General features: G+C 38.9%; 1 protein-coding gene across 1 annotated transcript in view; it reads right to left on the reverse strand.

The window, feature by feature from the left end:
• The window catches only part of LOC136257778 (uncharacterized), a 91,355-nt gene that overhangs the window by 60,935 nt on the left and 17,907 nt on the right, over positions 1 to 12,513 (reverse strand). Inside the window, exons 7-10 of the mRNA XM_066051084.1 lie at positions 10,552 to 10,674; positions 494 to 616; positions 321 to 440; positions 74 to 196 (exon numbers count right to left, since the gene is read on the reverse strand). Coding sequence (XP_065907156.1) covers positions 74 to 196; positions 321 to 440; positions 494 to 616; positions 10,552 to 10,674 — 489 coding nt within the window. The remainder of the gene's footprint in view (positions 1 to 73; positions 197 to 320; positions 441 to 493; positions 617 to 10,551; positions 10,675 to 12,513) is intronic.

Genomic DNA, 12,513 nt, shown 5'->3' on the forward strand with positions numbered 1-12,513 from the left:
ATCTGCTGCTAGATTATTGTGAAATACGTAGATGTATGAATGATAATGTATGGTACATTAAGTACAGCTTTACCACTGCAAGTGAAGCCATCAAACTCCAGTCTATATCCTTCTCTGCAGGTACATCTGTAGCCCCCATAAGTGTTGTTGCAGATTTGACTGCATCCTCCATTGTTTAGTTCACATTCATCAACATCTACCAATGAATGATCAATGAATGATGAATTGTGCTTGAGTATATATATGAGGTTAACATTGTGACATTTTACTAACTGTACCATGTATTACAGATACATATGTATATACACTTATGCACATACCAACACAAGTAAAATCTCCATCTAGTGTAAACCCAGAACTGCAACTGCAATTATAACTTCCTATTGTATTGACACACCCTTGCTGACATCTTGAAGTCCCCATTTCACACTCATTGATATCTGATGAAGATACCTATAACGCATTACTCTTTCAGGTACATATAGTTTTGTACCTATACAAGATACTTCATCATCTTCTAATTGATAGCCTTCATCACAGGCACAACTGAATCCACCTTCTAATTCAATGCACCTCTGTGAACAGTTGTGCATGCCATTTTGACATTCCATGATATCTGCATGAAACAAATATATTAAAGGTGATGCAACATGTCTTCCTATAAAAACAGGCATCAATTACACACACACGCACATGCACACACACACACACACACACAACTGTGGAGTTATATTAATTGAACAACTACTGCCAAGGCCATACAAATTTTCACTAGTAAACTTCCTGTACCCAGGGGTGGATCTAGGATTTATAAAAGGGGGGAGCTAACTCAAGGTATTAATCTCTTGGGTAGAGGTGTGCAAAGCACACTTCCCAGCAAAAGCATGCTGGAACTAGGGGGGTCTGGGGGCATCCCCCCCCCCAGGAAATTTTTGAAAAATATGCTAAAATACTGCAATTTGGAGACATTTCCACATAAAATTCATAATATTTTCTGCCTGTAGACATTTTATATACTGCCTTTAGATTATAGGTATGGCTCTCTGAAGCATTTTGTTAATGGAAAGGTTTGGGTAGGTACAGACAACCACGTACATGATGCACCCTCCACAACACTGAATAGGTGCATGTTAGAATAATAATGTTGAAAGTGAAATTTGAACGAATCTGAGAGCATTTTCAATGGAAATTGTGTACCTGAATTAAGTATTGCCATACATATTAACTACACAAGTAGATGAATGAAGCCCTTTAAACAGACCAATGCACTTCATTGTATGTATAGGTGCAGGCAGATTTGGAAAAAATTCCATAACTATATGCTTCCAGCGTATGTTCTATTAGAGTAGTTAGCTGACTGCTCTATTAGAGTATCTCGATCTTGTACACCTCCAATGTTGATCCGGGTCCTTGTTGCATAAACTTTAGCATAAATCCACTGATAATACCTTGGAAAGATGTTATAAGGTGGTTTTATGAGTATTTGTATTATCAGTGATCATATAATTATGCTAAGACAAAATTTCATTATAAGGCCACTACAATGAGATTACTTGTTTCTCATCAACCGCCCGCACCAAAATTTTCTTTTGCCCATGCACACTCATTATTGCACAAGATGGCAGCATGGCTTTTTTGAGTGTTGTGGTAGTGAGTTTATCACGTAGAAAAGCACTATTTCCATGAAAAACTGCAATCCCATTGAGATACAGACACCATTTATGAGTGTTTTTTACTTCTGTGTTGATTAGAGAGCTTTCTGGAGCATCAACAACCACCAAGGCATCAACAGTGAGTGCTACAGTGTACATTAGACCATACACTAGCATTGGTATCGTGACCTGCATGCACTATGGTAGGGCCATCATATCTAAGAGACATAGTAGCTTAAGTGTTGCTACTTCTGCCACAAGCTTACACAGCCCCTCCCCCTAATAAGACTGACCAGCCTACATGTGCTAACACTGCTGCTGCATGGTACATGACTCCAAGACTGGTGGAACTTTCGTAAAGGACTTGAATGCTTTGTTACTGAAGTTGAAGTTTATGTGCACTTGGAATTTTACCCTCAGTGTGCACCAGTGCTTGGTGTGCATCCTGCCAATAGCCTAAAATAACGGATTATTATACTGGTTTTGTACAAATATGCTATGGCTTGTGCAATAATGAGATAATGAGATAACCCGCCCACCCGCATGTGTTACTCTGTGAGAAGTTGATGAGAAACAAGTTATCTCATTGTAGTGGCCTAATGCTCAGCATATTGATCAAGTAAAGCCTAAAAGTGAGGGGGGGGGGCTTCAGCCCCCAAAGCTCCCCCCCCCCTCCCCCCCCCCTGGATCCGCCCCTGGTACCCTTCAAATGTAGTGGTGGGACTGGGAGGCTTCACTAATGTGTTTTGAAGGCATCCTCTCTTACATGCATTTATTAACAAATTTTCATTGCCAGAAAAAATTATATTTAATGGTTGGACTTGTAGGCATAGTGGTCTACTTCATCTGATATGGTAGTAATAGCCGGAGCATGACCAATGTGCTGGTGGGCTTACTATGTTTACAACAACTTGTAGTGCTCTACATGTCTCAAACTAGTTTGAAGCTACACAAACATATTAAATATGAAGGACTTTACATAACTTTTCCATACAATAGCAAAAGCTCACGACAAGTACAACAAAGGATGCTTCTGGATGACAGCTCATAATTGGGACTAAGCTTACTTACCAGACATACATATGAAACCGGCATTCTACAATCGACAAAGTTTGACAATCCTTTGTATTACAACATGTGATTGCCTTGTGTAATGTGACTGCCTAAGGATTGTATTTTGTGCTTGCCATTAGGGTTGCATCCTGGATAGCAGTGCCATTGCTAATATTCTTGGTCACTGGTTCTTGAACTACGTACATATAAATCCATCAATTACTGGATTTCTGTGCAATTGAGGCTCCAATACATTAATCTTAAAAGGTCAATTAACCTATATAAACCCATTTATGCACTTCTCATGGTTATTGCCAATATCATATTTAATGTATTCTGTTTATAACTAAATAATTGATACCGTCACACTGAATAATAAATGATATCATGGATACTGTACATGTCTATGGTCCACTTGAAGTCCATAAGCACCGCATGCAAGGCTAATAGTGGATGGTTATTTATCCACTGGCAATACACCTGATGATGTAGTAGGGACCATTGTAATAAAAGTCATAAATCAAGGGAGATCATGACCTAATGTGCAAATTTAATCCTTCAACCATACAATAAAATCTCTTCCATTATTTACTCTTGATAAAATTAATGTTGTTGGCGGCAAGGCTAAAAGTAGGGACTAAACATGCACATCAGGTGATGATCTCCCTTCCTTGTTTCATCATTTTTTATTGTAATGGTCTCTACCAGGGTGCATGCAAAGTTCTAATTTTCATTCCACTAGCTTGTCTACATTTTGTAGCCAGTCATTGAATTAGTGTATAAAATGACAGGGCTTCTACTTCATTAGTGGCTATTTATGTATGAGTTAGTTGGCACCTCTACACTTCATTAAGAAACCATGATCCGACCTGGCTTCATTGTATGATATGATGCAGTCTCTTTACTTTATGTATTATTAGTGTAGTCTACGATGCTCCACCCTGAAGGCGTGACACCAATGGTGGAAGACAGCATATTGTTAGGGACCCGCCGATTATGCTGGCATAATTTTGAGCATAATAGGTACCTAAAAGCATTGAGCATAATGCCAGCATAATAGGTTAAATATTTGTACGATAGTATAAATTCTTGCTGGAAAAATGACAATTGCAAATAAGATCGATATACTCTAATAGAGCAGTCAGTAACTCTAATAGAACAATCATCAAACTGACTGTTTTATTAGAGTATATCGATCTTTTCTCTTATATGCAGCAAGAATTTATTATTTATGCTCCAGCCACTCCTTTTTTTTCTATACAGTGTTAAACTAGTAGCAAAGCATATGAACTAAGGCATGAACATTGAGCATAATCGAGCATAATAGGTAAATATTGAGCATTAATTTAAGCATAATAGGTGAATTTTTGAGCAGTGCAGCATAGCATAATAGGTAAAATTATGAGCATAATCGGCGGGTCCCTACATATTGTGGCACAGAACTGAATTAGTAAACATGTGTTTATGCGAATGATGTTATTGACGCCATAAACAATTTGGATTGCAACTTGATGCTTCCAGGGTAGATGAACAGATCCACTGTAACCGATTGAATAAGAAAGAAACTTAACTATAGTTGATACGCATTCACCTGAACCCCTGCCAAATATATATAGTAATATCAAAGAAGTGACATGTTCACTCCCAATGGTTTTGTACTGGAACAAGCATGTTTTCATGTTGTAAACATGTTTGCGCACCTGAATCATCCATACTAAATGTATGGGATATTTTTAAAGCTTCATAACTCACTTGTTCTTGCTCGTATCAAAACACTTTTTTGATTAACAGTTAGAGCTTCACAGCGATACTAAATGTTTGGGCAGCTGGCTGAGTTATTGACAAGAAACGAGGGCTCAGGTGAATGCGAACAGACTATAGATACAAAGGTACATACTGTAACACTATAGTATTCCTCCTCCCGAATTCCAAACAACACTTCTCAAATGCAAGCGATGGTTCTCCATGAAAGAATTGGAATGTAGCTCCATTCATGAATGTAACAGTTTGTGTGAGTGAGTTAGTGAGTGAGTGAGTGAGTGAGTGAGTGAGTGAGTGAGTGAGTGAGTGAGTGAGTGAGTGAGTGAGTGAGTGAGTGAGTGAGTGAGTGAGTGAGTGAGTGAGTGAGTGAGTGAGTGAGTGAGTGAGTGAGTGAGTGAGTGAGTGAGTGAGTGAGTGAGTGAGTGAGTAAGAGAGTCAGTCGGTCGGTCGGTTGGTCGGTGTAAGCTTTGTAAATTCTGTAGCAACTTGCTGGGCTTGTTTTGGGCCAATTTAGACTAGACTGGATTTTTTAGCAAAGCAATACTTCCTTTTCATAGTGCTTAGTCTGTAAAGTTGGGTTACAATGGGTTTTACTAGGTGGGAAATTGCAATCCGTTGTGGTCCCTACTATACAGCACTACCATACTGCATCAAAAGTCAGTTCAGGCAGATGTTCAGTACCAATTCTGATTTTCTATAGCAGTGGATTAGCTAAGCAGGACTACTGTGTTTTATAGTATAAGTTCTAATTTAACTGAGCTAAGTTAGAAGTTTTGGAAGCCTTTGCACTTGTGAAATACATCCACACATGCTATATCAAGACACACGGTAGTGTGTCGTGCGGCCCAAGAAGCCGGCGCGCAACCCCGTGAGTATATTGACAGGAAGAAAGAAAACGCAATTTTCGCACCTCCGTAGCTCTGTGCTGCCTTGATGAAACAAAAAAAAAATTGCTGTGTAGATTCCCTCCACCTTCAGCACTCCACATTCCAAATTTGAGCAAAATCGCTTCAGGCATTCCTGAGATATGCGACTTCAAAAATTGGCTTAGTTTCTTCGTTTTTTTTTCTTCTTCTTATTTTTCTTCCTCTTTTCGCACACTTACAAAAACTGCTATAAAACGCGAACGCGTTATCCGATTGCCTTGAAATTTGGCACACAGAAAGGGGGTATAAAGGCGCATCTCGGTACCAACTTTAGCTGGAATACCATAAACAGGCAAAGAGTTATGAGCGATTATGTACGAAAAATAACACCAATATGTTGTCACGCCTACAGGGTAAACCGCGAATGGGAAGAAGCTGAAAATCGGTGGGTGAATAGGTTAACTATTGAACCTCAAACCTTTTGTGGTTTGAAAGAAATCGAGCTAAAAACCAGGAAGATACAGCGAAAAAATCAACAGTGTATAATAATTACGCAATCGAGATTAGCTAATTTTATTATTATTATTATTATTATTATTATGCTTGCCACGCCTACCAGATAAACCACTTGGGGTAATGCTTTGAAAATCGCTGTACACAGTGGCGGATCCAGGATGGGGCATTTGGGGCAAATGCCCCCCTCCCCCCCCCCCCCCCTCCCCCTTCAAGAAATTGCATACAAGATCGAGATACTCTAATAGAGCAGTCAATTACTCTAATAAAGCAGTCACAATGTTCATGAGGCAGTGTAGCTTACCTATGAAGCTACAAATAGGATTTTATTTTACATACCAGACGTGATATAGTTGGTAAGGATAACTAGCTATTATTGTTGTGACCTTTTTTTTGGTCTTCAACTGGTTTTCAGCAAGTTTTTTTGGTCTTCAACTGTTTTTCAGAAAGGTGCCCCCCCTCTTTCGAAACTCTGGATCCGCCCCTGGTACAGATGGAGTTATCATCTTAGAAAGGCTCTTCAATGGTGTAGAAAAATCAGACTTAAAGCCACGGAGTTATAACACGAAATCCAACTTGGTGTAGCAAGTGCGAGATCGAGATACTCTAATAGAGCAGTCATCCTAATAGAGCAGTCACCCTGAACAGAATTCAAGAGATCAGTTAGAAATAAGTAACCTGTATAGAGATCAGCTACAAACAAATCACCCTGTAGAGAGTTCAGCTACAAACAATTCACCCTGTTCAGACATCAGTTAGAAGAAGTTTTCTTGTAGAGAGTTCAGTTACAAACAAATCACCCTGTTGAAAGATCAGCTAGAAGATGTCACCTTATAGATAGTTCAGTTACAAAGCAACCACCATGTAGAGAATTCAGCTACAAACTAGTGACCCTGTAGATACATCAGCTAGAAGAAGTTACCTTGTAGAGAGTTCAGCTACAAAGAAACCATTCTGTAAAGAGCTCAGCTGCAAACACATCACCTATACAGAATTCAGCTACAAACAAATCACCCTGTAGAGAGATCAGCTAGAAGAAGTTACCTTGTAGATAGTTCAGCTACAAACAAATCATCCTGTAGAGAGATCAGCTAGAAGAAGTTACCTTGTAGATAGCTCAGCTACAAACAATTCACCCTGTACAGAGCTCAGTTAAAAGAGGTTTCCTTGTAGAGAGTTCAGCTACAGACAAATCACCCTGTAGAGAGATCAGTTAGAAGAAGTTACCTTGTAGATCATTCAGCTACAAACAATTCACCCTGTAAAGAGATCAGCTAGAAGAAGTTACCTTGTAGAGAGTTCAGCTACAAAGAAACCATCATGTAGAGAATTCAGCCTCAAACAAATCATGTATAGAGAGTTCAGCTACAAACAAATCTCCCTGTAGAGAGATCAGCTAGAAGAAGTTTCCTTGTAGAGAGTTGTGCTACAAACAAATCACCCTGTAGAAAGATCAGCTAGAAGAAATCACCTTGTAGAGAGTTCAGCTTCAAAGAAGCAATCATGTGAGAGTTAAGGTACAAACAAATTGTCCTGTAGAGAGATCAGCTAGAAGAAGTTACCTTGTAGAGAGTTCAGCTACAAAGAAACCATCATGTAGATAGTTCAGGTACAAACAAATCACCCTGTAGAAGGATCAGCTATAGAAGAAATCACCTTGTAGAGAGTTCAGCTACAAAGAAACTATCATGTAGAGAGTTCAACTACAAACAAATCACCCTGTAGAAAGATCAGCTATAGAAGAAATCACCTTGTAGAGAGTTCAGCTACAAAGAAACCATCATGTAGAGAGTTCAGCTACAAACAAATCGGCCTGTAGAGAGATCAGCTAGAAGAAATTACCTTGCAGAGAGTTCAGCTACAAAGAAACCATCATGTAGAGAGTTCAGCTGCAAACAAATCACCTGTAGAGAGTTAAGCTACAAACAAATCTCCCTGTAGAGAGATCAGCTAGAAGAAGTCACCTTGCAGGGAGTTCAGTTACAAAGAAATAAACCATGTAGAGAGTTCAGCTGCAAACAAATCACCTGTAGAGAGTTCAGCTAGAAACAAGTCACCCTGTAGAGAGATCAGCTAGAAACAAGTCACCTTGTAGAGAGTTCAGCTAGAAGAAGTCACATTGTAGAGCTACAAAGAAACTACCATGTAGAGTTCAGCTGCAAACAAATCACCCTGTAGAGAACTGAGCTACAAACAAATCGCACTGTAGAAAGATTAGCTAGAAGAAGTTACCCTATAGGGAGTTCAGCTATGAACAGATCACCCTGTAGAGAGTTCAGCTACAAACAAATCAACCTGTAGAGAGTTCAGCTACAAACAAATCACCCTGTAGAGAGTTCAGTTACAAAGAAACCACCATGTAGAGAGTTCAGCTGCAAAAAAAATCAATCACTCTGTTGAGAGTTCAGCTAGAAGAAGTCACCTTGTAGAGAGTTAAGCTGCAAATAAATCACCCTGTAGAGAATTCAGCTACAAACAAATCACCCTGTAGAAAGATCAGCTAGAAGAAGTTACCTTGTAGAGAGTTCAGCTACAAAGAAACCACTATGTAGAGAGTTCAGCTGCAAACAAATCACCTGTAGAGAGTTCAGCTAGAAACAAGTCACCCTGTAGAGAGATCAGCTAAAAACAAGTCACCCTGTAGAGAGTTCAGCTAGAAGAAGTCACATTGTAGAGAGTTCAGCTACAAAGAAACTACCACGTAGAGAGTTCAGCTGCAAACAAATCATCCTGTAGAGAGTTAAGCTAGAAGAAGTCACCTTTTAGAGAGTTCAGCTACAAAGCAACTACCATGTAAAGAGTTCAGCTGCAAGAAACTCAATCACCTTGTAGAAAGATCGGCTAGAAGAAGTTACCTTGTAGAGAGTTCAGCTACAAAGAAACCACCATGTAGAGAGTTCAGCTGCAAAGAAATCACCTATAGAGAGTTCAGCTAGAAACAAGTCACCCTGTAGAGAGTTCAGCTACAAACAAATCACCCTGTAGAGAGTTCAGCTACAAACAAATCACCCTGTAGAGAGTTCGGTTACAAAGAAACCACCATGTAGAGAGTTCAGCTACAAAAAAAATCAATCACTCTGTTGAGAGTTCAGCTAGAAGAAGTCACCTTGTAGAGAGTTAAGCTGCAAATAAATCACCCTGTAGAGAATTCAGCTACAAACAAATCACCCTGTAGAAAGATCAGCTAGAAGAAGTTACCTTGTAGAGAGTTCAGCTACAAAGAAACCACCATGTAGAGAGTTCAGCTGCAAACAAATCACCTGTAGAGAGTTCAGCTAGAAACAAGTCACCCTGTAGAGAGATCAGCTAAAAATAAGTCACCCTGTAGAGAGTTCAGCTAGAAGAAGTCACATTGTAGAGAGTTCAGCTACAAAGAAACTACCACGTAGAGAGTTCAGCTGCAAACAAATCATCCTGTAGAGAGATCAGCTAGAAGAAGTTTACTTGTAGAGAGTTCAGCTACAAGGAAACCACCATGTAAAGAGTTCAGCTCCAAAAAAACTCAATCACCTTGTAGAAAGATCGGCTAGAAGAAGTTACCTTGTAGAGTGTTCAGCTACAAAGAAACCACCATGTAGAGAATTCAGCTGCAAACAAATCACCTATAGAGAGTTCAGCTAGAAACAAGTCACCCTGTAGAGAGTTCAGTTAGAAGAAGTCACATTGTAGAGAGTTCAGCTACAATGAAACTCCCATGTAGAGAGTTCAGCTGCAAACAAATCACCCTGTAGAGAACTCAGCTACAAACAAATATGCAGTGTAAAAAGATCAGCTAGAAGAAGTAACCTTGTAGAGAGTTCAGCTACAACGAAGCCACCATGTAGAGAGTTCAGCTACAAACAAATCACCTGTAGAGAGTTCAGCTACAAACAATTCACCCTGTAGAGAGAGCAATTAGAAGAAGTCACCTTGTAGAGTGTTCAGTACAAAGAAACCACCATGGAGATTTCTGTAATCAATATAATATTATGTGACCGGATTTGAGAAAAGGGGTCTTCAGCACACATCCAATTCCGTAACCGTTGGAGACCATAACTCAGTATCCAAGTAACATATTAACCTGAACATTTCACCACGTATTCAGCTATAGTGGTGCTCACCACTGTCCAAAATTCAAGGCAATAGCTCTTTCCAATCTGAAGTTATCAATTGTCAAAGTTGGCAAATTGGATGTGTGTGGAAGACCCCTTTTCGCAAATCCAGTCACATATGTATTATACAGTATAATATAATTTGTACATTTACTGATAAAATATTTAAAGTACATCTACTTCATCTTTTCTTCTTTCTGTAGTAAAGAAAAAACATAGGTTAAAAAAGTCCCAAAGCTGGCCATAGGCCGGCTTTGGGGTATACAAATACAAAAAGAAATGAAATCTAATCCAAAACAGCCAAGCTGTAAAAAAAGTGTGCGGCCCTCAGAAAGGCTATGGTGAAAAAAGATGTGAAATCCAAGGTGGCGGCCAAGAAATGGCTGTGATGGTAGGTTAATGGTAAAAATTTTAATAATGACAATTTAGGTAAATTTTGTGAAGCGGCACAAAAATTCACCTGAATTGTCGTTATTAAAATTTTTACCATTAACCTACCATCACAGCCATTTCTTGGCCGCCACCTTGGATTTCACATCTTTTTTCACCATAGCCTTTCTGAGGGCCGCACACTTTTTTTACAGCTTGGCTGTTTTGGATTAGATATACAATTACCTGAGCAATTGTGTTTATCATCAGAAAGTGTATACCCACGGTTACAAGTACAGGTGTAGGATCCATTAGTGTTAACACAAATGTGGGAACAACCAGGATTGTTCTCAAGACACTCATCAATATCTGAGAATACACAAAGAAAACATACAAATTAGTACAGAAATATACAATAATTAACATGTGTGTAGCTATAATACCAAATTAAACTATTCAATGGTTGTACAAGTAGAAGAAGGAAAAAGGAATTTTAAGTTTGATTAGGGATCAAAGAAAAAGAGTAGTGAACAAGAGAATAACTAAAAAGTGATAAAATGAAAGACTGCCTATACCTGCAGATATACTAGTGGACATCAAATCCCTAAACTTTGGTCTATACTCATGACTGAATTAGGGATTAAATGTCCTGACCACTAGAATATCTGCAGGTGTAGGAACGTTTTGGCTATTCCCTTGTTTGTTTCACTATATACTTTTTCTTCGATCTCTAAATTCATAATTTTTTTCTTCTACTTGTTTGTTTACTTTATAACATGATTACGAAAACTGAACAAGTGCATACCACATTAAAAGAAAGAATCCATTACACAGTGGTACAAATGAAAAACAGTATGAGAAGTGTCTCTGCAGTCAATCCAGTCACTACGAAAAATACAGGCGATATGCATGATAGATAACATAGCCACAGGGAAACCGCATCACGCTATCACGAATTGATGAATTGACTGGAAGACAAAAGCAAGTCCATGATGCATATATTGTATTACTGCAGTAGGTGAAGAGGCACATCTTGGAACGAAGCAACATTAAACAGTGAAGAAATCAAGCCCATATCCTTACCAATTGTCAAGTTATGCTTGGCTGGAGGCATCAGTTAGTTAGTTAGTCAGTCAGTCAGTCAGTCAGTCAGTCAGTCATCAGCATAAAATTCTGTTAATATCCTACATCCTCTTGGTTACCGTTACATTAGAGCTATGTATAGAAACAGGGCAGCCCAGGACATTGCCAGATGCTACATAGGTGCTAAGTGTACCTGCATTTACCCTTGCATTGGGTGCCCGCTTAACCATTGCTGGCAAGCTGGGAAATTGAGGGGTAATATTTTTGGCTGGATAAGCTCAATTCTTCATGATCCCTAATATACAGTACTGTACACGTACTGTTATTCAAATGCTATCTACTATAGTACTGTACCCAGGCCTGATAAAGGATAGTAAGCTTCATCAGCAGGTAGAACCTTTAAACAGAATAATAAATAGGCCACACAGTGTCAACAATCCCAAAACACTCTTACTGTATTTTAAAAAATGATATTGAAGTACACACAATAATAATAACCTGTATTACCCTAATACAACTGTATCAACAGTTCCAATAAATAATTTTGGAAAACAAATTGAAATCGCACATCATACAGAAGTATCAAAAAACTGTCAACTTCTCAGGTCTTGTGCATCAATTCTTTCAGTGCACTCCATCCCATGCAGTACTAGAAGTTTCGTGTTGACTTTCCTACACAGATTTTTTAGCTAGCTATAGCTAGTATTACAAGCACTTGCATTGGTCCAGGAGTGGTAGGGTGAGTACACTGGAGTGGTAGGGTGAGCACATTCTGAGTTTCAAAACTGATAGGGACAATGGTCCAAGCCTAGAGACAAGATAATAGTGCTGTGCTGGCTCCTTAATTGCTAAATAAAGCATACTAAATGCAGAAAATATTTGACCAGCTGTACAAGGCCATACACCACCCATAATGGGGAAACTATAGCCAGCCAAACACTTCACCTATGAATCACTGTACAGCTGTATACATAACTATAGTGGTTGCTGCATTACAAGTACACAGAAAAATTTGGAAATTTCAACTAGAATAGGGACCATAACACATCGATAAAAAGTACTGAAACAAGCTGGAGTAGTGCACGATATTAATTCACAGTAAAACTCTAAGAAGTGTTATATCCC

The sequence above is a fragment of the Dysidea avara genome, chromosome 6 (assembly GCF_963678975.1).
Source record: "Dysidea avara chromosome 6, odDysAvar1.4, whole genome shotgun sequence".
NCBI classification, from domain to species: domain Eukaryota; kingdom Metazoa; phylum Porifera; class Demospongiae; order Dictyoceratida; family Dysideidae; genus Dysidea; species Dysidea avara.